The sequence below is a fragment of the Microtus pennsylvanicus genome, chromosome 1, assembly GCF_037038515.1.
Source record: "Microtus pennsylvanicus isolate mMicPen1 chromosome 1, mMicPen1.hap1, whole genome shotgun sequence".
In the NCBI taxonomy this organism is placed as follows: domain Eukaryota; kingdom Metazoa; phylum Chordata; class Mammalia; order Rodentia; family Cricetidae; genus Microtus; species Microtus pennsylvanicus.
Window position 1 is genome coordinate 203,370,793 of NC_134579.1, and position 25,104 is coordinate 203,395,896.

The following is a 25,104-nucleotide window of genomic DNA, read 5'->3' on the forward strand; positions in this document are numbered from 1 at the left end:
GCTCACTTCAGGGTTGCCAGGAACCAGGGAGCAGGATGCCCGTGCTTGCGCTTGCTTCCCCCACGTTCCCTGGTGGTTTCTTCCATCCTTATCTGTCTGTGGGGACGCCTTCAGAACAGACACACCTGGAAGTGTGCTCTGCAAATCTCCCTGATCAGATAAGGCCTGGTAAAGCCCAACATTTGAGTTTCCAAGGCTAGACCAACGCAACCGTTCCAACATCTGTCAGAATGCGAGTCCCAGTGTTGCTGGTACAATCAATGTGGAGAGTGGTATGGGGGGTCCCTGCAGGCTTCAGCTCCAATGTTGGTAGCATTCGGTGTCTCCTGATTGGAGCCTCTTGACTCCTTGGCTAGCTCTCTGTTTAGAGTTAGGAAGGAATTCTTTTCCTCCTGCCTTGCTTTGAAGCTCACCTTCCACCCTAGTGACGGGAGCTGTTTTCTAATACGGATTCTGAGGTCACACGGAGTTGCCTGACCACATCCTATGGCACATTCCCATTTGCTCTTGTTTATTTAAAAAATAAACCGTGAGTAAAAATACATGCCCGCCCCGTCTCAGATGCAAACTGAAGCCAGACATTATTTCCACACATCTGTGAAATGGAGCAAGCAAGCCAACGGCGTGAAATGATGCCTAATACTTAACCATGTTTTACTAGTTATTGCTAGGGCCAAATTGATGTTGGCTTGGAGATACGTGAAGAACGGTGCTGTGAAGACAGCCCCGTCTCTTCAGTGTTCGCCACTGAGGATTCTGCGCACTGAGACACGGTAGTCAGTTAGAGAGAACATTTTTAAAAAGCACTTATATGGCATTTTAAACGTTAAACGTCTTTCTGGTTTTCCGAAATCTAATCCTTTGTGCTCTCTCACCCATTTTTCGGGTAGCAGGCTTTAAACTGGCTCAGAATTTTTCCTGAACAATTCTAATCCTGGAGAGAAATTCAAGCCCTAAATTTCCACTTGCAGTGTGGGCACCAAACTTTGCTTGGAGAGCAACATCAACCACCACAGAAATGCAAAGCATGAAGATATCCATATTCATGCAGAAAGATAGGAGGGGCTGTTGCAAAAAAAGGGGGGGGGTATTTTTCTCAAATAATTAAATTCTCAAAGCATGTGCTTTCATTAGTTAAAGTGATTCTCAGGGTCATTGGAAAAACAAACCTGAGGGATGGCTAGTGATTTCTTTTTAATGGAAAAGAAATTTGCCCCAGAAAATTCCAGAAAACTGGAAAGCTCCTATTTTAAAATCATGATGGCAACACAGGCCCAAAGGGTGAAGAGAAAGAGGAAGATGGCTGTGCGAAAGTGGTACGCGGTGCAGGGAAGATCATTGAGCCAAATGAGTAAACAAAGAGGAAAAACACATTGGCTAATTGCTCAGAGGAAAAGTCGTCTCATCGTATGCCACGAGCCTTAACGAATTCCAGATGGTCTAGAGTTAGGAACATTTAAAAAAATAAAGGCATAAAATAATACATAAAAGTTTAACTGATGACTTTATGACAGGTGACTTTATGACAGGGTCTGGCTGAAATGGGAGGCAGCAAGATGTTTGGGTGGGTAAAGGCACCTGCCACTAAGCCCGGTGACCTAAGTTCAATCCCCAGGACCCACCCAGGAAGCAGAGAAACAACAATTGACTCCTGTAAGTTGTCCTGTAGACTCCCTCCTCTGCTATGCATACACAGGCACAAGAGCATGCCTGTGCAACATAAATAAAATGTAATTTTAAAATTAAGAAAAAGCAATAAAGCGCGCAACCGTGATGCATGGCATTGTGTTGGTGTCGTGTTACCGAGAAATGAACTTTCTTTTTTCTGTGTCATGAAAGCACTCACAGATGAAAGTGGAGAAAACTCCAGTACTCACTAATATATTGAAAACTAAACCAAACCTCAGCAGTGACTCAGAAAACTGTCAGTCGGCTTCATCTTTGCTATAAAAATTGCCTGAGATGGTTTGTTTGGGCTCAAGGCTTCAGCCCAGGATCAGATGTCAGGCTGGGGTGTTAGAGGTTTAGGGGTACAGCACATCGGGGTGAGAGCCCATGCAGAGCAGAAGTGGGTCACCTCATAGCCGGGAAATGGAAGAAAAGGATAGCAGAGCCCCATGTACTCTCTGCAGGGCACACACCCACCAACCCAAAGACCCCCCCCCCAAACGAGCGGTTCTCAATCTTCCTAATGCTGTGACCCTATAAACCAGTTCTTCACATCGTGGTGACCCCACAACCATAAATTACTCACTGATACTTCATGACTGTCATTTTGCTACTGTTATGAATCATAATGTAAATATCTGATATGCAGGGTACTGTTACATGAACCCCAAAGGTGTCACGACCCACAGGTTGAGAACTGCTACAAGCCCCCCTCCTTAAAGTTTCTACCATTCCCCAATAGCACAGGCTGTGCAGAGAACACTCAGATCATGGCAGAAGTCCACATTAAAAATGAGAGCGCATGTCTATTGAATTGTTATTATCTGTTATGTGAGTAACTGCTAAGCAGTACAAAACCCCCAAGGGGAAGAATGCAGGGAAATGCCACTGTAGAGGCACGCTATACGGTCTGGGGAAAAGAGCAATTTCCATGCTATGCATGTTATAATAATTTGTTGCTATCATTATTAGTTTGGAATTTTTGAGATAGACATTAATGTGGTCCCAGCTGGCCTCAAGCTCAGTATCTAACCAGTATCTGATCCTGCCTCTACCTCCCAAGTGCTGAAATTGCAGGTATGAGATGCTATGCCTCTCTAGCAGTAATTTAAAGCTGTGTAATATGAGCCTTCAGAGTGTCCTTAGCTGGTAAACTGAGGAACATCCTGGCTCTTGATTGTGGCCCTGGCTGTAGATGATTATACAGTTGTAAAATCTTATCAGCTCGCATGCTCATGGTGTGTTAATTATGCACATCCTTAATTCATTAATTTGTTCAACTTCTTGAGAATGAAAAATATGCCTGTATACCATAAGCCATCCAAATCAGTGCAAGGAAGCTACTATCTCATCATCATCATTCATGCCCTTGCAATGCGTAAGCATGCATGGGCCGCCCCTTTATGCTTGTTGTCCAGCTGTACCTATCCTGGGCTGTTGTAAGGAGGGTGCTAGTTTGTTTCCCGGCTGCCCAGCAGCTCAGTCCCAAAATAATCACAGAGAAACTTTATTATTTAAAACACTGCTTGGCCCATTAGCTCTAGCTTCTTATTGGCTAACTCTTACATATTAATTTAACCCATCTCCATTAATCTGTGTATCGCCACATGGCAGTGGCTCACTGGCAAAGTTTTGGCATGTCTGTCTCTGGCAATGGCTCCATGGCATCTCTGATTCTGTCCTTCTTTCTCCCAGCATTCAGCTTAGTCTTCCCCACCCAGCTCCGTTCTACCCATCACAGACTCAAGACAGTTTCTTTATTCATTAACCAATAGTATTCACAGCATACAGAGGGGAATCCCACATCACTGGGCAGTCCTAGATGCTTGTGTTACTGTCATACCCAAGGTTCCAGTCTTCCTTTCTGCTGTCATCCAACGTTTTTTGGGTCTTCCTCTTCGCCTTATCCCGTGCACTCCTCCAAGCAGTGCTGTCTTCAGTATCTGCTGTCGATCTGATAACACGGCAGAAGTATCTCAAACGCCACTGCAGTATCCTAGAGTTTACTTCCTTCTGTAGACGGAGATGTTTCTTAATGTCATCATTGTGCAGCCTATCTCTTTGTGTGACACCTAGAAGTCTCCCGAGACATGCCATCCCAAACATTCAACCGCTGTTCTGAGGAGTGTTTCGTTGTCCAAGTTTCAGAGTTGTAAAGAAGAAGCTCAAGACAAACATCTCATAGACTTGTAATTTTGTTGTCGTTACGTCTCTTGCTGACCAGACCTTTCCTAGGGCCTGGAATGCAGCCCTCTCTAACTCTCTCTGCCTCTTGATCTGAAATAGTTTCCTCCTCTGAACTGAGGTTTCCTTCCAGACAGACAAAGCTGACTGTTTGCTTGAGGTTCTGATTCTTTATTACAGTGTTAAAATCCTTGTGTGCCCTTCCCATGTGCTGTATCTCAGTCTTCTCGTTGTTTACTTCTATACCAAGGGTTTCACCGACTTCCACCATTCTTTCCAGCAGAGTAGTGGAAACTACTATCTCAGTATCTAAAAATAAGATATTGGGAGTCAGAGAAGTAGTTCAGTGGTTAAGAATATTTCCTGTTCTTCTATAGTGTTTGAGTTTGGTTCCCAGAACCCACTCAGAGGCCTCATAGCCCATAACTCCAGCTCCAAGGGACCCAACGCCTTCTTCTGGCCACTACCACACCTGTGCACATACACCAAAATAAAAATAAATCTGTAAAATAAGAAAACAGTACAGTGGGTTAAGTAGATTTTGATGCTTCAGTGTGAAGAATATCACACAAGTGAACTAGCAGAGCAGGCCTCCAAAAACGTGTGTGTATGTGCGTGTGTGTGTGTGTGTGTGTGTGTGTGTGTGTGTGTGTGGTGACATGAGGCACGGGAGGAAAGGACAGCAAACAGTGCTGCTAAGATGGTGCCATTGCATTTGAGAAACAGTGTAAGCAAGAGAAAATGACAAAGTTGAAATACCTCCAAATGCTTATGCTATTAGCCGTATATCTGGGCTATGCGGTTACCGCTGACTTTTAAACGTTTCCACGTATTATATCATAAACACATGGAATGTTAAATGTGGGGAAAGGTTCAGGAAAATGATTTGATTGTCAGGTGGAAATGTCATAAAGGAGGTGAACACCCTGGATAACTCAGGCATTGCTAAGACACCTATATCATTTTGTCCCTTTCCTGCTCCCTATAAGTAGTAGTAGGCGGTGTTGACCAAGAAGGGAGGGTGAAGATGGCAGCCACGAAGGCACCATTCTGCATTCTCTGTGTGGTTTGTCATTCTGCCAGATCCTCTCGCTGGAGATTCTAACCTTGCTTCAACACTTCTGCTTTGATTCCACCAATCTATCTGCCAAGTTCTTGTCAGTGCTCCTTTAAAAACCCACCATGAGATACACGTGCATGAACACGTATACACACATGCATACAAACACACACACGCACACAGGGTACTTCCTGGCTATCATATTGGAGGTATAAAATGTATGTAGATTTCAAACCCTGACATACTAACATTCTATGTCTCTCCAGTCTCTCTAGTAATCATGCCATGTTTATCTTGCTGCAAACACCAACTATACAGATCAAGCATAAAGTCTGGAAGTTTAACCATTTGGGGCAACCGTGCAGATACACACTGGATGGTTTCACTCTATGAGGGAGCACATAGATCTTTCTCATTAGTGCATAACTGTCCTTAATTGGAGAACAAATTGCCTTCGCTCTGTGGCAGCTAATGTGCCACCTTCTAAGATTAAAATGCCGGGATCATGGCTTAGCCAAACCAGATGTGAACAGTGCGGCTATTTTCAGCGTGAAGGGCCGAGACTTAAGCCTACATCCTTTATTTGTTTTTAATTGAGTGATTACAGGTGGCACCTAATAAAGTCTCCATGCCGCGACATCCAGAGGGCACTGATTTATGAGGCTTGGTAGGTGTGGACAGTCCGGCTTCTGCTGGCATTCCATAGCACAATCCTGCAGGAATGCTAGAATGACATTTGCCTGTTTACTCTTCCTGGTGACTGATGAGGCTCCTTGCTGAGAAGAAAACACCAGCATGGTTCAGGAGTGGAGTTAGGCCTCGCTGATATCCTTCCAGAAAGTATATTTTCAAAATTAAGTGACAAAAAGAAAAGCCACGGACGTTTCTGTAGATAAAGGTTGGCCATCGGCATCACTCCCCCAGGAGAATAGAAATAACGATTCCGAGTCTTTATATGATGAATAACTAATTCTACAAAAATGCTGGCAATCAAGAGATAGGAGGAGAAATGGAGTGTTGAGGTGAACTGAATGTGACTACCTGAATGTCCTCCTGACTCTTCTGCCCTATATTCTTGGTGTTTGTGAAGACCCACGAGCCTCAGACTGACAACAGCTAGGCATGTGTTTGAGCTGGGTGGGAGGCAGCTAAGGCAAGAGTTTTAAGCTCCAGGGAAAGATGATGGGATTTGGAGTTGACAGGAAGTCGGTGGTCAAAGGCCAGCCTTCATGGTGTGATATGGATTCCTCAAGCTGGGACTAGGCAAACAGCAAGCTTTTCCTTTAAGGGTCACTAAAATCCGACTGTAGGTCTTATACAGCCATATCCATGGGGAAACAGTTACACTCATGGTTAGAGAATGATACAATAGCCAGTATTCCTACATCTGATCAGAAGAGATGTAGAAAACAGAGCTGGCTCCACCCAGTAAATACGAACATTCTGGGGAAAATGGACAGATCAACATAAAAAGCAAAGGGTCTTTGAATGGGTCTGTTTTTTTTTTCTAATACCAGTTTCTGAGCATTTTTGGACATTTGACTGAAATTCCAATTTTATTCCAAAATGATATTCTGTATTTTTCCTTAGTTAAATAGCTTGTCATTCCATAAGATACCAGGAATGAATTGGTTTTCTCAAATTACATGAATCAGGAAATCGGATCAATGGTTAAACGGTGCAGTTCCTGATGTTCACAGGGACCTGATATGCCCTTTGTGTCTCTATCATTACATTGTCTTTTCCCTTAAATGCCCAGCTAATATCGTGGTGGCAGTGGGGGATCTTACAAAACGTAACTGTTTTGAAGGCTTGTTATTTGTCAAGAACAGGCCAGATGCAAGACAGGAAAAAAAAATGGAAAGTCAATATATGGCCCACAGTGAAAGAGAGAACCAACTCTTAAAAGTTCTTCTCTAGCCTTTGTATGCATAAGGATGCTTCTGCGTGCGCGCACACACACACACACACACATGCATGCACATACAAATAAACAAAATTAAAACAAAATTTTAAAAGGTTGTACAGAAAAGAGATAATGTTGCCCAAATGGGACCAGGAAGATAAAAACATATATGAAGCCTCCAAGGTATATTGTTCGCAGTTTTAAAGAAAATATGGTCAATTATAGGCTGTATAGTATATGTGAGAACTACTCTGTCACTTTTGTAAAGCTAATGCATGCATAGATGGGGAAAATTCCGTAAATGTTCATGAATATGGTATAGAATATAAATATTGTAACTGGACTGGAAGTCCTTAAAATTCTGAAGAAGCCATGATATGCCAATAAGTAATTCCATGGAGTTAATAATATGCACTCATTTTTGATTAAATTTGAACTTGAATTCTTTTTTGTTTTAATTAGGGGATCAACATTTTTTTTTCTGGCTTCATGACAGAATACTAATGTTTCAAGAGAACACTTTGAAATGGAGAAGGACGTTTGTTACCATTCTGTCAATCTGAGTAACAGAGAGGGTCTCCGATGGGGAATGATGTTTTGGGGGACACTAGAGCACTGCTGTGGGAATCTGGGTGCCATGGTAGATGATGACCAGCTTCAAAGTGGCGAAGGTTGGGGAAGATTTTTTGAGCCCAAATGACGTGGATTACATAAGGGTAGTGTTGTTCTGAGGCTGAACAAACAGTCGTGGGCAGATGTCTCAGGGGAGTGTGTTTGCATAAAGTTTCAGGGACTTTTGCACAGGATTGTTTTGACAAGAGTCTTCTGTGGTCACACTGTACCTGAGAACCCTTCCTTTCTAACCTCATAGACAAATTACTATCTCTCTATCTATCTCTCTCTCTCTCTCTCTCTCTCTATATATATATATATATATATATATATATATATATATATATATATATATATATATTGTTACTGGTTAGTGTTCATACAAGCATACAACTCCATCTATAGTTATGGCAGTTTTTACCCTTCCTGGGGTCTTGTTGTTTTTCAGAAACAATTGTCAAACTGTTTGTTGTCTATTTTATGTAGTCCTAATGGCCACCCTATGAAGTAGATACTGTAATTTTGTTCATCTTGTAGATACAAGAACTCTCTGCTTAGATCAAATCCATGGCCTCCCTCTGTCCTCACTGAGTTGGCAGTTGGTAGAGGCAGCTCTAACACACAGGTCTGGGTGACGTCTAACAGCCCTGTTATAGCTGTCACCTTCACTCTCTCTCCATGCAGAGAAAAACGAGGGGCGGTAAAGATCCATGCGGTACAGAACTTAACTGAGAGGCAGGAGTCTAGGATATTTGACTCTGCTAAGTCCCTAAGAAATCGGAGTTTCTAGAAAGCATGGTGATGCTGACATGGCTGTTCACTGACATCTCGACGGCTTAGTCTCTTTTTCAGAAGGCAAAGGTTCTAATGGTTGGGATTGTGAAAGTAACCACTTTAATAAGGTGTTTGTGAGGCTCCGCCTTGACAACAGTGAAGCCATTTGTTACTAGCATGTCAACAACTTTGGCTTCCATAAGGGTTTTTAATGCATGAAGGAATGGAATTTACAAAAGTAAACAATCCAAGCAAAACTGCTTATTTTTTCTAAAATAGCAAAGCAAAAATGCAGACCCCTTTTGTCTGGTTGCTACAAACGTCTGCTGGATGTCTTAAGGTTCCTTAGAATCTTTAAACAAACCAATAACTGATAAACTTAAAATTCTTCTTTGTATGTGAATCATTCTAGTTGGATAGGTAGGAAGATATTCTATGGTGTGTTCACTGCTCAATTTAAAGTGAGTTGACATTCAGTAAGGTTTGTTTTTGTATTGTATGTTGAAATACATAGTCTACCAGAAACAAATAATTACCCACTAGTAGAAATCAACTTAAATTGTAGTTGGGTCGTTCTAAGGTGCTAAAAAATGCTAGTTTTCAAATATTCTGCAAAGGCCTTTGTTACTCATGAGTATCTTTGAGCTGATGTGCTGAGAATAGTAGCAATCGAAAACATTTCACACTAACAGTGAGTGTTATCTATTTCCTTTAAACGTCTAGCGTCCTTCCTATCTCCACGTTCATCTTCGTGTCTACAGACCAGGCTCATCTGTCATCCAGTGTTAGCATGACAGTTATGGGATGGCTTATCCATCATCTGCTGCTGTAAAGCATAAACTTGAATTTCAACCTACCTCATCTATATTTACATTAGGAAAAAGTAGTTATCCACGTATCTCTCCAGGCAGGGGATGAACTAAGGGTGTTACATGGAGCTGAAACCTAACTCCCTCTTAAACACTCCAAGTGGGTCTTAAGAATTACACTGCAGCCACTAACATATGGAAAATGAGATCTAACACATGGAGGCATGGTAGTCTCAGCGCCTTCAAGACATTCTTGTGGCGAGAAATGAATATTTGGAGCTCATCTCCAAGGCTGCTCTGAACAGTTGGTCCTGGTAGCCAAAAACATTAACACAGAGATTGAAATGATGCTTCTGAACATGACCTTTAAGAATCACCCTGTATGGCCTTGATGCAGCAGGAGGTATGGTTCCCATGATCCTTTGTTGCCTCTGACCAGGGCCAGCAAAGCTTAAGAGCAGGAATGATACTTTGCATGCTCTGGCTTCCTCCCCATGGTGCCCACAACTCCCTTCCTGGTGCTTTGGACTTTGCAGGGGGAAAAGGAAGAGAAAAAAAATAAATAGAAGTTTCTTGGGCACTGGGCATTTTTGCAAATGTTCAGAAAAAGAGGGAGGAATTAAATCCACTCATAAAGAAACCATGAAAAGATTTCCTTCCCCTCTAACTTGCCAAGAAGTTGGGAGTTTGTTTTATTGTCATTTGTAAGATCTAAGACATGGTGACTGAATTAAGTTGCATGGCATTTGATCCATTTGGGAGGAAATGGTGTACAAGTTTTCAGTGCGCATGCTCATTCCCAGCATTGTTGTCTACAGCGTTTTATGTTCATGGCATCACAATGTGCTCACCACTAAAAATAAAAAAAAAATCACACATGCTAAGATTCTCCTGCATGTATCACGAGTACAGCAATGTGCACATCTTCCATGGTGTGGCCATAGGCTCACTTGCTAGGAAACAAATGACTTCATATAGTCTTATAAAGAAATTATTGGGGCTGGCAAGATGGCTTAGTGGATGAAGGCTCTTGCCTCCAAGCCTGACAGCCTGAGTTTGATCCCCAGGACCCACATGGTAGAAGGTGATGAGAACCAATTCATTTGAGTTGTTTTCTGACCTCTAAGCACATGTACACCCAGAGATGGGTGGTGGCACCAGAATTCTATTTTAAAAGGTAACACATAGTAGATTCTTTTTCTATTGTGTTGGAACTTTGTTTTCCAAAGTGACAGGTAAAAGATTAATTTGTTAGTCTGAGAGAGGAAACTGGGCAGTGAGAGCAGAGGCCCATGAGACAGTACCACAACACTGCTGTGGAACCTGACGGCATTGTTCCCTGGACCAGAAATTGTTGGCAATTTTCTCTTTGGGTCAAAGAGGAAGACAGGGAGAAGAGACATTTGAAAATGAAGCCCACGCCCCCTCATCTCGATATTTCTGTCTGAAAACCCACAGCCCTCATGGAAACTCAAGAGGTGTAGTTGTGAAGGTGTTCGGGTCCTTGCCATGGGGCTGTAAAGATTGTAGACAGCCCAGAAGGAGTCAGGTTCATGGGGACCTTCAAATCAATCACTCCGTGACAGGGCGTCAAGAGGAAAAGACGCTGAAAGTCGTCCGTCAACCGTGTGTCTAGGTGTGGTTTCGCTAGGTGGGAGCAATTAGAAGTGACTTTTCTTAATGTCTCTTTAACTGTGCATGGTTTAAAAAAAGAGAACTGTGCTCTCCTGAACCAGTTTCCACGATTCTATCAAGATGAGATAAAAGTATGGTATGGAAGCAATGCCAATCCGCTTACTCAGTTTTAAGCAGTTGGGTTGTTGTTTTTAGAACATCATGAAACTTCATTTCATGCTCCAGTAAATCTGAAACGTAATGGCTTACAGCTTTTCCAGTTGAATTTTCTCCTTCGGACATCTTTGCTTTTCCATCTTTTGAATGCATTCTGGAAGACTGCCTTGAATGACGTTCAGATTATCCCTTCGCCCCCGTCCATTGCCCAACCTGTCTTTAAAACCATTCTCATGTGAACCAGACATGATGGGGCCTAGTGAGAGCTGGGAGCATTTTAAAAATACCTCAACCCCTCTTTCTTGAGGTATTTTAAAAATACCTCAATGCCTCTTTCCAACCTGGGGCATGCTATTCCCACCATAGGAAGCTGTTGCTTTGTAAGCCTTTTGTTTTGTTCTATCTAAGAAGGTGGCTGGGGTGAGGTTAGAAGCTCAGAGGTATATAGGACTTGACTTCCTATGCATAAGGCTGTTGTTTCAATTCCAGTCCCAAAAAGGAAGAGAGGAAAAAAGAAAGGAGGGAAGGGGGAGAAGAGAGGAGAAGAAAGGAGGGAGGGGAGGGGAGGAGGAGAGAGGAAGGGGGAAGGGAAGGAAAATGGAAGTCAGGAAGAAAGGAGACAGAGAAAATGGAAGGAAAGGAAGAGAGAACACGTGCAGGAAGAGAAGGAAGCTGGCACATGTCGCCACAGTTCCAGGCTTGCACTGCAGCAGAAGTCTTTCTTGGCTGCCTGTCTTCTCTCTCACTAATGCCACAGGCTTCTGCAGCTTCTCTTAACCTTGAGCCTGAAAGTCCGCTCACGGGCTCTCCCCACCACCTTCATCCACAGCCCGCTGCTGAGCTTCTGCCTAAAACATGGCAATGTCCCTTCCGGTTTGTTTCCTTGCTTGTTTGTTTTCACATTGGAAGAATGGAAGTGCTTTTTTTTTTTCTCATTAAAATCTAGTTCTAACTGCAAATACATGTTCCAGCTACAACAAAAACTTTCAAAACTATATGGCAATTTTCTAAATTTTTTTTTCTTCCCAGATTGCCTTTGCAAGTTTGCTGTGCCCGTAACATTTTTACAGTATGTAAATGTTCCTATCAAACAATTGCCACTCTGTTTTAATGCCCCTGTGACTTTACCATGCCATTGCTCCCTCAGAGGGCTCTGGCGTTTCTGGCACTCAGTTGGCAATTTCAAACTTGGTGTAGATAAACCAATGAGCCTCCCCTGTGAGCAGGATTTGAACCCTCGTTGCAGGCTTTCTTAGGCTTTGCCTAAGGCACAGTTCTGGATGTGCTTGTAAACACAAGGCCTGTCTTCTAGCACACGTAGTGCAGACCTTATAGTTCATGGGGAAAGGAGCAGGCAATAGATTTATTCCTTTATCTCCCTCCAATACCTGCTACCACCCAGGGCTTGGGAGTTGCCTGGATCAAATGGATCAGATTTGCAGGGACCATTGCACTCACACTGGGGAAAATTGACAGCATCCTCGGAACCTCACTTTGCACTCCCTGACTCGGGAACGGTTATTTTGAGTAGCACACTTCTCATTAACTTAACTTCTTAATGCCTGGCCAGGGGTTAAATATCTCCCTTATCTTGTATGTTCAGCTTCCATGGCCAGCTTCATCATTCATGGCCCGTGAAGGGTTTATCAAAATTTCCCCAGGGTTAACATTCCAGAGCAAACATCGAGTTGCTGCCTCTTGGGACTCACAGGTCAGGTCACTCGTCAAGACTGATGACAGTGATAGAGACAATGTTGAGACAAAACAAGCGCTCCAGTGGGCTCTGCCCTAGCAAAAACCCACTTAGAATTACCAATAAGAGAAAAGGAGGGACCATTTCACCTCTGTAGCTGTAATCACTGTGCAGTACAAACGGCCAGGAATTGCTTGGGTGTCACATGCTCTCTTGGCAATCATACACAAGTTCATGGCTGTAGATCTTTCCATTCACATGGTCAATAGAGGCTGAACTGAACACTTTGGAACTTTAATAAGCCAAGCGATAGTTATGCAATGGTAAAGTAAATGCCTTTCCACTTAGAGGAATTATGTTACATAAAATTTATATTAACGTCATAGAGCTGGTGGAAATGAAGCCTCAGCACTGAAAAGAAGAAAACTGACCCCTGGGCATCTGAATGTGCACTGATCTCTGGGACACAGGGACCAAACTTGCTTGTCAATTAGGATGTCATCTCATATTATTTAGAGTTGTAGAAACAAATGAACGAAAGCCCTAAGTAGAAGTGGTGTGTTTATTTGACATTCAGGCATTGTATCTTAAAGTGTGCTGCAAATTATGGCTTGAAAGTCTGAGTCTGGCAACTCATGACTATAAATTTTAGTTGTTAGAAGGCTTAGGCAGGAGGATTTCCATAAATTCCAGAGAAGCCTGGATACAGAGTGAGGTCTTGTCTTAAAGGTGTAGAGCGATGGACTTGGAATAATTGGTGATAAAAATACATGTGATAATTTATGTTCAAAATAGTATGAAACTAAATAAAAATAGAGCCAATGTATTTTTTAATTTATATGCATAAATAAAAGCACTGAGGGGAAATGTGTTACTGTAGTAATAATTGTGGCTTGGTTAAAAGTCATTTTAGTGTCTTAGTTTTTCCATAACTTCCTAAAACTTGCCTGCCTATATCCATTTACGTATGTACAGATACATCTATGTCTGTGTATATAGATAAATGACTCTTTAAGTAGAAAGCCACTCCTGTCTCTTATAAAGGTTCAAGCTATAAAGCTGATGAAGAGTCCTCAGGTTTTATGATAACCTTATGTACAACTGCATAGGTAACTTGATTGCTGGGAAACATGATGGGCCACTATAAAAAGTCAGGGTGGGAACTTCCCTGGGGCTCCGTCATTGCCTGTGGGTGTCAGCCATTGACCTAACATCAGGGCTCGATTTCAGCAGTGAACTTGAGCACACTGAAGGAGAAATGTATCTCTCCAGGGGAGCCTCTTCAGCGTGTGCGTGCGTGTGTGTGTGTGTGTGTGTGTGTGTGTGTGTGTGTGTAGAGAGAGAGGGAGAATGTGCGTGCTAAGTAACACTAGCCTGCTAGAACCACTCAAATGCTGCGCAATAAAGAGTTCCGTGTCCCATCTACTGTCCGATGTCCGACTTCTAGAACTGTTCAAAGCCAAAGGAACTTAGAAACGCAAGACTGAACTTTCTCCTAATCACCTTTGCTGCTTCTTTCTTTTCTTAAGACAGAGTCCCACTGTGTGGCCCAGGCTGGCATGGAACATGAGATGCTCCTGCCTCTGCTTCTTGAGTATTGAGATGACAGTTGTATGCTATCCGCTTTGTTTGACCTTTGTCCTGGTATGTTCTCATCACTCATTGACCTGGACAGCTCCCCCTGCCCTGCTCTGACACCAGACAAATTGACAGATATGCAAAGAATGACAAAAACCACACTTGTCAGTAATGATTTCGTGTGTGTGTGTGTGTGTGTGTGTGTGTGGTATGTTCTATTGATGAAGCCATGATGAGCCTTGCAGTAGGAGTTCTTCTTCTAGACATCTTTTTTAAACAGAAATTCATTCTGTTGTTGTTGCCCCATGACTGGGCTGGTATCTGGCAGCAAAACACTATTATGAGAAGCATGTATGTGTGTTTTGGGCAATAGAGTCTTTCAATGCTTTTTTTGACTGACAGGAAGCAATTCACCCTCTGTCTACCAAACCTAGGTGTCAGGGAAAGTCAACTGCTAGCTCCCTGACCTAGACAGGCACTGGGGTGACCCCGTGCACATCCCTCTTGGCATGCGAATGGCACCAGAAGGGACGGAGTGCCACTTCCAGGCAGATGCGCGGTTTAAGCCTTAGGATGGCCATTGTGTAGGTAGAAGGCTGCAGTTTTCATCAACTCTGCAGATCCTCAGGCCCCTGGTCGGCCTCTGCATGTGCTGGTGCCCTAGGCTATCCGTTGACCCAGAGTATTCACCTGACCCGGCAACAGATACACATTCGCTTAGTACAAAAGCACGCTTGCTGCCTCTTCTGGCCGCTTCTCTGATTTTCTTTTGGAAGGAGGCCCACCAGGTCCGGGGGCGGGGCAAGGATTCCCAGATGGTAGAGGAGGGTTGTTTCAAGTCTGCTCCTCTGTCTATTGTTTGCGCCTTCTCAAGGGTGAGTCTGTGTCTCCAGCTTTACGGGTTCTCATATTCTTTGCATTGGGTTTAGTGGGTACACAATACAGCATTAATAAATGGGTGCACTGGGTCCATGCAGGTCTTGGCCACTAATGACCAATGCCATCGTCCCACCCCAGCCACTGCGCCACCACAGCTGCTGCCCCTGCCACAGACCCTACCATGGCCACTGCCTCCTTAGCCATTTTGGCAGATGCCGAGATATCTGATGTGGAGTTGAACCGTCCAAGTGGGAGTCACTCAAGAAGGCCACTCTCAGGCTTTAGAGTCTGTGGAGTTGAGATCTACCTGTGTGACATTCTGAAACCTACATGCCCCATGGAAGGCCACTGACCAGCTAGCCTCCACCCCAAAACGGGCAGTGCCCTGCTCTCCATGGACTTTCGGTGACCCACTCCACACAAGCCAAGGGCATTTTCCTCTTGGTTCTTTATATCGAGCCCCCGCTTCCAAATATCAAAACAGCTTTTGAGTGTTAAAAATCCTTCATTTTCCCTCATCAAAGGAGCCTTGCCGTTTGGGGGGAATGGAGAAAACCATGTAATTTGCACTTGGCGGTACAGAGCAAAGGTTCTCTTGAAATTCAAAGTGATCTCAACTTAATTTTTGGTTATTTATACTTCTAGATCTGAAATGAAGACCGAAAAAAAAAAAATCCCTGTTTACTTTACCAACCTTAAGCTCGGAGACAGCTGGCCCTGGAGTGACTTCTCCCCCGCCCCCTTTCTCTCTTAATTGCCATACCTCCAAGAAGCTGACCCTAACATGCCATCAATCACGCGAGGGGCACATCAAAAGCTGCTCCTGTCAGCCCCGCCCATCACTGTGAAGTCGAAGTGACACACATTCATTTCCGCTGCTCGCAGCTGCAGGGCAGCCTGGCTGCGCCGCAGTTGTATTTCATGTGTCTGAACTGTGTGGCCGCCCCGCATAATTCCGGAAATGAGTTTACTCTATCTGTGACACACATCGTTGTTCACACGGTTTCCGTGGCAGCCAGCATGGTGCAGAGTTCTGCAGGAGTTGCTAGCTTTGCAGATCTGGGGTACGCGCCCTGCTGCTGCTTCTTCAGCCCTGGGTTCGCATACCCTGTGGCCCCCCTCAGCCCCCGGGCGCATGCTCTGTTGCCCCCTCAGCCTCGGGGCGCATGCCCTGATGCTCCCTCTCCCACTGCCTAGTACTCCGGTTCCACCACACCTGACTGTGACTTTCCTCACAACCTGCCACCTGAGAAAGTGTGCTTCTCTTTGCCTGTTGGAAATTTCTGTATGTAATCTAATCTGGGGATAATAAAAATGCAGATTTTAAAAACAGAAGGCTTGTTAAGGCTTCAGGGCCTCTTGTCAGGCACTGTTTAGCTAACCGGAAGCTGAGAAAGGATGCCTGTCTTTTGATGATGCTTGCCCCCACCCCCAGGAAAATCTGACCTCACTTCAGTTCTTATGAAGCTCATATCCATTTCTTGCCCATGACCTCTGCAGGAACAGGTTAAAACAAGTCTGGATTGGAGCAAGGGGCGGGGGGGGGGGGTGCAAGGGAGGGGGCTTCACATCACTGTGCAGTATTCATTCTGGCGAGTGGAGAAGGGGAGCCGCAGAGTCTGTCCAGCATCAAAACACAGCTCCAGTCAGCAGCGAGGTTTGGTTCTTTTACACTGGGTTAACCATCTCCGAGGTCATAAAGCAAGGCCTCTGTCCTCCGCTGCAGCTGAGTTTACACTGCTTCCAGATTGTTTATCCTGGCCCAGAGTCAAGGCAACAACGTATTTCCATTATACGTGTTTGACAGACCAAGAGGGGTGGGAGGGAGCGCTGCAAGCGGCAGGTTTATGATTTCTTTTTTTTTTATTTACATCAAAGGAACTTTTGAGAGTCCTGAAGATTATGAATCAGTCTAAACATCATATCATGTCCATGCAACAGAGGTGAAGAGAGTTGAGGCTTTTGCCAAATGTCCCGATCTGGGTCAGGAAAGCCAAATCCACTCATAGCCTCGGCTGGAGTTAAACATATCATGCTTGTTACCACACAATCCTCCACACAAGCAAGGTTGTTGGAGGGCAATATTTGTTATCATGTTTGAACACTGAATGTCTGGTGTGAGTAGGGTGGCTCACTGGAAGGACCAGGTGTCGGCACACAGCATCTGCACATTTTGCAATGTCCCCGCAGTCCATGCAGTGATGACATGGTATTGAACCAGGGTGAGGTCCCCAATGCCCTGTAAGACTTGGTCTGTGCTGGGCAGTTCTTCTGAAAGCTCTGTTATCCAAGGATGCTCCCTGGAGCCTGACGTGTTATTTTCTAAAAGGAAATAGGGTTGATCAAAAAGTCTCCATTTAAATTAAATCCACAGCAGGTCCCTTGGCACATAGAACCAAATGGATGTGATCTGAATGAATGTTCTAATTCTTCTGTTTTTGCATGTGTGTGTGTCTGTGTGTGCGTGTGTGCATATGGGTGTGTATACACATGTATACAATGTGCACACATGTGGAGAGAGGCAGAAGTTGATCCCAGATGTCTTTCTCAGTTCCTCTCCATGTTATTTATTGAGGTAGGGTCTCTCACTGAACCCAGAACTTAACAGTTCAGCTAGTCTAGCTACTACCAGTGTGCCCTGAGAATCACCTGTCTCAGCCTGTCTTATAGAATATTATTTTAAGATTTGTTACATTTGTTTGTGCTGGTGGGCCTTTGTTTAATGATACAAAGATGTGTTGCATTCTTTCATGTTGCTTTTGTTTAATTCTGTGAAAGTGTGTTACTTTGCCTGTCTAAAATACCTGATTGGTCAAAACCAAGAGCTGAATGGCCAATAGCAAAGCAGGAGGCAGGATAGGTGGGGCTGGCAGGCAGAGAGAATAAATAGAAGGAGAAAAGAGAATTGAGAAGAAAGAGAGATCAAGGAATGAGAGAAAGAGGACAAGGACAGGAGGACACTAGGGTTGGGTCACCCAGCTTCACAGCCACCCCAGAGAAAGAGTGAAAGAAAGTAAGATAAAAGAAAAAAAATGCCCAGAGGCAAAAGGTAGATGGGACCATCTAAGCTAAGAAAACCTAGCTAGAAATAAGCCAAGCTAAGGCCAGGCATTTATAAGTAATAATAAGCCTCTGTGTGTGATTTATTTAGGAGCTAGGTAGGAAATCCCCAAAACGAAAAAATTTTTAAAAAATACCCACACCCCAGAGCACTGCACGTGCAGGCAAACTGCCCCTCCTCCCAGGCTCTTGCATGGGTGGTAGGGATCTGAGCTCCAGTCCTCATTCTTGGGCCAGAAACATTTTCTTGGGCCATCTCTAAAAAGAACATTTTTCTTTTGCTAATGATAAAACAACATGAAAAAGTATTCAAAATGATGTCCAGACAAATCATTGAAAACAACTATGCAACAAAAGAGCCACACAGATGTCGCTTTGAGCAGGGGTGCACAGATTTCTTCCGTTATTGCCTACAGTTATAATACACCCAGTATTGTAATGTGGCAGCGACACAGGTCTGTCTGCACAGATGTTTAAGTTTGTGCAAGCCATCCCTTATGGTAATTCTTCAGCCTTACTAAATTTGTATTACGTGGTTTCTTCAGCAGAAGGGAGGAGAGGGGAAATAGACTCCACAACCTGTGGAGAGCAGCCATGACTTCCCCAGCCTAGCTCAAGAAATCCACTTTCTAGACATGGAGTTTTGCTTAGGGGAGAACCTCAAGTGAGAAAGGAACTTAGCAAGCAACAGGCTATGTCAAGTCAACACCCACAGTTGCCGCTGGGGTTAATGCAGTCTTACCGATGGATTTCAAATGCAGGTTTCATTTCATTGTTACATTCCAGGCACGGAGATGGGCACTAGGGAGGGAATACTGAGAAAGACACAGTCCCTTTCATTCTGAAAACACTGTTGCTGGCTGCTACCTTTTTCAGCAGATCCTCCCAGGATCCCCACAGCGCTACCTCCCCCCACCCAAGTTAGAACACTCAAGCCCTTCTCTTTGAGCAATCCCCTTAATGCCAGAGTCCACACTGGGCCTGGAGAAGTGGGTGGTTATAGATTTCCACTCCATTTGGAAAATTAATAGCCTGTGATATAGCCAGAAGGTGCTAGAAGGGAATCAGAAAGCCCTCTTTCCAGGCTCAGGACTTCACATACTAGGTTTATCACCTTGAGCGAGTCTGTCAGGTCCTTGGTGCTTGCTGGTGAACTGGGCAAACAGGAGAACCAAGGTAGGCAGATATGAAAGCCTCGTCTTTATGCGAAGTATTTAAAACAGGTCCACCAGTTTTGGCTTGTGACCATGGAGAGGAAGTGCTGATGCCAAGAAGCAAACCCGAATGCCCTGCCTTCCCGTACCCATGGCCCCTGGTTCTGTGGGAGGGGAGGCGCCCCCTTAGCCTGGGAGACCAGCTCAACTTTAGCGTGGTTGAAACTTGGATCAGCTTGTCGGACTCTCAGACCCGACTTCTGACTTCTCTGTTTTCTGGCTCTGGGAGCCTGAGCAGGGTCCTGGATTCCAGAGCCAAGTCTATAAAGATGGTAAACGACCCCATAGCACAGGAATTGAAAATGTGTGTTCATGTCTCACAAAGCGTGGCATGGGGCAAGCTGTCAGAATGTCTGTGGGTGGTGGTGGTGACAGTGTTCCATTCATTTTCCACGGCTCCCGCACCTGGTACCAAATGGCTACTCAATAAATATTTGCAGAGAAAGGGGTGTGAGGTGGCAGTGGGCACACTGAGGAGGACTGATTGGAGCACTCGCATAAAACCCTTGCTTTCTAGATGTATAAAACTCAGAGTTTCTAAGCCTCCAGAGCAGGGGGCGCTGGAGAATTTTTATAGCAATGAGGCAGGTGACATAAAATAACGAGCTGCCACTTAGGGTCTGAGTGCACCATCTCTCTCAGGGGTATGGTCATGCTGAGTTCCATAGCCTTCCTCTAAGAAAGGCCAGAAATTCATATTCCACGTGAACTAGACCAAGTCCATAGAACTAAGTGAAATTCTGAACAAATATTCCATGGGCCAAACACACTGCCGGACTGATCTTGGGCTGGATTGCCTGCCCCGCTCCTGCCTTCGTGGAAGGTGTTCTGGCTTGGATTCTTCGTTTGTGAGTGTCCCCAGAGAGCATGACAGTCACACACCCCTGGAAGTTATCAAACGGTGCCCACGGGTGAGGCCTTCACTTCCCAGTGGTTATATTCTGGCGCGCGGGATTGCTACAGCTAGCAAGTTCAAGACCAGTCTAGGATACCTAAGTCCTTGCCGTAGCCCCACCCCAAGAAGAATGGATTGTGTCTCTGTGTGTGTGAGAGAGAGGGAGAGGTGGGGGAACTGATCAACGGTGAGCATCACTGAAAGGACAGGTGGATGAAGCAAAAATCGGATGTCAATGTAAAACGGGAGTTTAAAAATCCAAATAAAAATGTAGCTTTCCTAAGATCTCTGTGAAGCAGCTGTCGTTGTCCCTCATGTTTCACAAGGGCACTTAGAGGCGGGGCTAAGGAGAGTAACACACTGAGGGAACAGAAATACACGTGGGGATCTCCTGTCACCCAAGAGATGGAAATGGAAAATTCCCCTTTGCTTTCTCTGCCTGTTCTGAGGAGTTTGCTGATGACAGACAGACAGCCTGGACTTGTGTTTATTATGGCCAGTGCTTCCCAAAAGTGGGTACAGTTGTCAGGACAGTGGGGTATCTGTGTAGGAAAGCCCCTTAGGGTCTTCCTGCAGATTTCATTGCCTTATAAAACGTGGATAAAATAAGGCCGTCTGAAGGAATTTGAGTGGAGTCCCCAGAGCCAGGGCTGCCCAGGAGCAGATGTGGTGTACTGGACTTACTCCATGGATACTAGTAAAGTGTTGCTAATTCTACTGAAGCTTTTGGTTAAGAGACTTGATGGAAAACAGTTCCAAATGGTTTCATACCTAGTAATAATTGTGACTGTTATTTTAAGAGCAGTGTACTGTGTTAAAATTCTTTGTCGGCTGCTAGGACGGTTACAGCCTATTGACCTACCTCCCACAGAACTCATTAGGATGACCAGCGTGTGTCCTGTGTACTTGCCTTTGGGATTTGGGGGGCTAATAAATGACACCCACTTTCTCACGCCTGGGTTCTAAGCAAATTGATAAATGCACACTGGAGATGTAGAGATGCCAGTCCAGATGCCAGCCTTGCATGTGAGGGTTGACAAGAAAATGACTTCACGTGTGGCATGAAGTCCTGCGCCACCTGACAGGATGCGCCCTCCCAGGGAGCTCCTCCTCCAGCATAGAAATAAGAAACCCAGGCATAATCTACATGGCTTGCCTCCCTGAAGAGGGGTGGGAGCAAGAGACCAGGAGCACTGAGTGAGAACCCTTCCCTGGGCAGAAGGAAACAGCCATTCCCCCACCCCGAAGTTTGTTTTTTGTGCCTACATTCTCTCTTTGCCTACTTCTCTCAAAAATTTAACCAATGGCTGCATACGTGATTTTTGTCACATTCTTCAGATTCGTTTCAGAGCGGTTTGGGTCAAATAATTTAACTAATAAATTAGGTAATAAAATCACAAGAATATAGTCCGATGTGGTGATGCACACCTTTAATTCCAGAGGGTTCAGAGTCAGGTGACTCTCTGCAGGTTAGAACCAACCTGGTCTACATAGTAAGCTCCAGGACAGCCAGGACTACATAATAGAGCCTATTAATAATAATAGTAATAGTAATAATAATAAACAAGAATATTTTCTCCTTCCTCTTCCTCACTCTCTCCTCCAGTGTTCATGTATTTGTTTTCATTGACGTAGGGTCTCATTGTGCTAACAAGCTAAGCGTCAACTCCAGTATGATCCTCCCTCCTGACCCGCTCAACTGACTGAGCCTACCACACCTGCCTTTTACTCCATTTAGAACACACTGCAGGAGACCATAAACAAGTGAATTCTCTTTCTCCAGTCGAGAAATGAGACACCTTGCCATATCCCATGGGGACATCTTCTCCTCTTTGTTGGGTGTCCAATACCAGGCATGCACACCACACACACACAGACACACACAGACACACACAGACACACACACACACACACACACACTTCCTGCTTACTTCTAAGCTAAGGCTTCACGGATAGCCACTCATGGGCTCCCTGGTTCTTTTCCAGAGCACAGGAAGCTTGGCAACATGACTGTGACCGTGAAGAAAACGGTCCCCTCTCCCGAGGCCGTGCAGATTCTCTACCAGAGAATGAGGTTCGAGTACGAGTTCTACCACTACGTCAAAGAGCAGTTCCACCTGCTGAAGCGCAAGCTCGGACTGAAGTCTCGCACCAGCAGGCCCCCTCTGCGACCGCAGTTCTTCATTCCTACCCCTCTGGAGACCGAGGAGCCAATCGACGACGAGGAACAAGATGACGAAAAGTGGCTAGAAGATATTTATAAGAGGTGATACGAGCGCGACATCGCCACCGTGGCTGTGTCCCCCATTTCCAGGAAGTTCTTTGGGAAAGAAAAATTCTGAAGGGACTTCCATTAATGCTCGGTTGCATTAAAAAGAACAAAACATTCCCACATGTTGGGGTCATTGGGAGATGCCCGGTTTTGCGGGTTTTATTTTTTTTCTGTGTTTTTCTTTCCTTGTCTCCTTGAGTCTTTCCCAGTTACACGAGATTGTTCACAGAATGGCCTCCCATCCTCTGCCCACCCCTTACAGTGAGAAAAGAGAGAGAAGTATGTCCACCAACCCAGGCGTTTTATCATTTCTAAGATGTCTCGAAAAGTATTTCTTCCATCGTAAAGATATTGTATCCGGCAGTAGAAACAAACTTTTCAGAGAGAGGGGAGTCTAGAAGGGGCACTGATAGGAATGTGGGGGAGGGTCCCGTGGTTACTGATATCTGCCCACATGGGTAGGACACTGCCTCTGGTCAATCTCAGGGGACATGTCACCAAGAACAGAGTAGTTAGTTATCAACCGCGAAAACAAGACAGCTCTGGCACCCACGTTCCCAGCCAATCAGAGCTGGGGAGGCTTGTCAAGATCAAAGCTCGTGCATGTGAGCTCCATTGAGACTTTCCGTCTGCACACGTCGCTCTGTTTGCAAGGAGCCTAACGGGGTATGGCGTGTGCTTGTTATGTCAAGTGCTGGCAGGACAGATCAAACGAGGGCCGTGTGACATCAGGAAAAGGCTGCGGCTGTCTGACGCCTCTCTGCCCTCTGGATTCTTACAAGTGGAAGGGCCAGAAACTGATTTACCTTTGGCCTTGATATCTACGGCAGGAACCCTAAGCTTGCCTATACGCTGGGCACAATCCCCCAAGAACACACATAGAAAAAATTGTGTTTTAAGGAATTTGGTGTCTTCTATAACTTCTAGACTGGCAAGAGCTGCTGTCTTTAGTAACAAGTCCCAGGAAAACAGCAGTCGAATAATTTTTTTATGGAACCTGCTTGCTCCTGATAATCTTCCCCAGGGACATCAGTGCCAGGAACAGAAAGACTTCTGGATAGGACACTGCTTGACCAGCTTTTGAGTAGGTTGGGCCAATCCTTTTACACCAAAATATGCCGTCCACTTCTTCCCTCCTGCCAACTCCCCACCTTCCGTGATACTTCCGTTCCTTTAATTTCTGAATTGTGTTTATCTATTAAAAAAAAAGTCCAGGAAATTGACTTTCTACCTGGTGGATTTTGTGCAGTTGAGAGCCAGAGCCCAGTGGTGACAGCAGGATGGGCATTGGTGACCACTTGTGTCTGCCTCGGGTTTACCCCAGAGCCAGCCCTGGAAGAACACTAGCCACGTAAGTTAAAGTAAGCAGGACTCTGGCTTGACACAGGTTCCATGGTTTCTGCTTTGCAGAGACCATCAAATCTCCCAAGAAGTTTTTCCTTCCGTCACTGACACTGGACACTCACCAGAGTCTAAAGCCAGTCATCTGGAAACTGTCCAGTGTGTACGGAAGCTACTTCATCACAAAATGCATTAAGTAGACTCCAGCCCACTGGCATCCAGGGAAGGCAGGAATCACAGAGACTTAAATCCAATACTAGCAGTTCACGAGCCTCCTTTCTGCCTCAGGGGACTGGGACAGGAAGTAGATAAGGGGAAGTTCACAGAGGGGGAACATCCTTTGTGCTGCTCAGAGAGACCTGAGCCCTTCCGTTAACCAGACTTTGAAGAGCAGCCTAGAAAATAGTTAGCGTGCTCCAAACTAGTAGAACAGCAGCGGTGGGGAGCTTTGTAAGTCATCTCCCTGACATTACAGAGACAGAGTGATGGTTAGCTGGCCCGCTGTGCAGCCTCACAATCTGAAGATTAAGCTGTATTGGCTTGTTTTTCCCTGCCCTTGTTAAACACCAGGACAGCTGGTCGCTCTTACAGGTCCCCTGCTTTCTAGAAGCTTGCACAGCACTTGCTGTGCTCAAAGACATTTATTCTTGCCCACGGTCACTGTCACTTCACAGGAGAGGGGGCTAATATTATTTTGTCCCAGTACACAGCCCCTAGATCCCAGAAGTCAAGGTACTTCATCAGTCCACTTGGGCCCTGGCCCGACATAGTTTGTACTTCATGAAATATATTGTACATTTTACATAGTTTAATTTAAGAAGAAAATACATTTGAAGCTAGTTGGTCTTTGCCTTATTTATTATAATCTTTCAGCACATTCCAAGGTTTTAGTTACTCAGGAAGGAGTTAATTAAAATGATTTTATTTTGGTCAGATGGATGTTTTTTAAAAGGAAAATTATTCTTATGAACCCTCAGCTGACTTCCCTGAATGCTGTAAAAGTCCTTGTCCGTCGTCTTGTTGTTGTTGTTTAAGGATTAAAACGTGGTGTTTGACCATGATGGGAATTCAAAAATACATGTGGAACTAAAGCATTAGCTTAGCTAAAAGAATAGAAACAATCTGTGTTTGAGGTGAAGTGTTCCTTAACTTATTCATTACCCATAGAAATAAATGAATATAAGTAAGTTGACCTTTTTTCTGTTATTTTGATAGTTGGAAATTAAAGACTTCCCTCTTTCCTCAAGGTGTGTTGGTTTCTTTTTTTTATGTGTGTCCTTGAAAAATCTATCAACTCTCATCCCTGTAACTAGATGACCCCCTCAACAAAAAATTCTAACCCCCCCCCACATAAATAAATGAATAAAT

At 44.6% G+C, this 25,104-nt stretch overlaps 1 protein-coding gene across 1 annotated transcript in view; it reads left to right on the forward strand.

Annotated features, from left to right (window-relative positions):
* Ust (uronyl 2-sulfotransferase) overlaps positions 1–24,982 on the forward strand; it is a 279,700-nt gene extending 254,718 nt beyond the window's left edge. Inside the window, exon 8 of the mRNA XM_075949235.1 lies at positions 22,110–24,982. Within this exon, the coding sequence (XP_075805350.1) occupies positions 22,110–22,393 (284 nt within the window). The 3' untranslated portion in view covers positions 22,394–24,982. The remainder of the gene's footprint in view (positions 1–22,109) is intronic.
* The last annotated feature ends 122 nt before the right edge of the window (positions 24,983–25,104 follow it).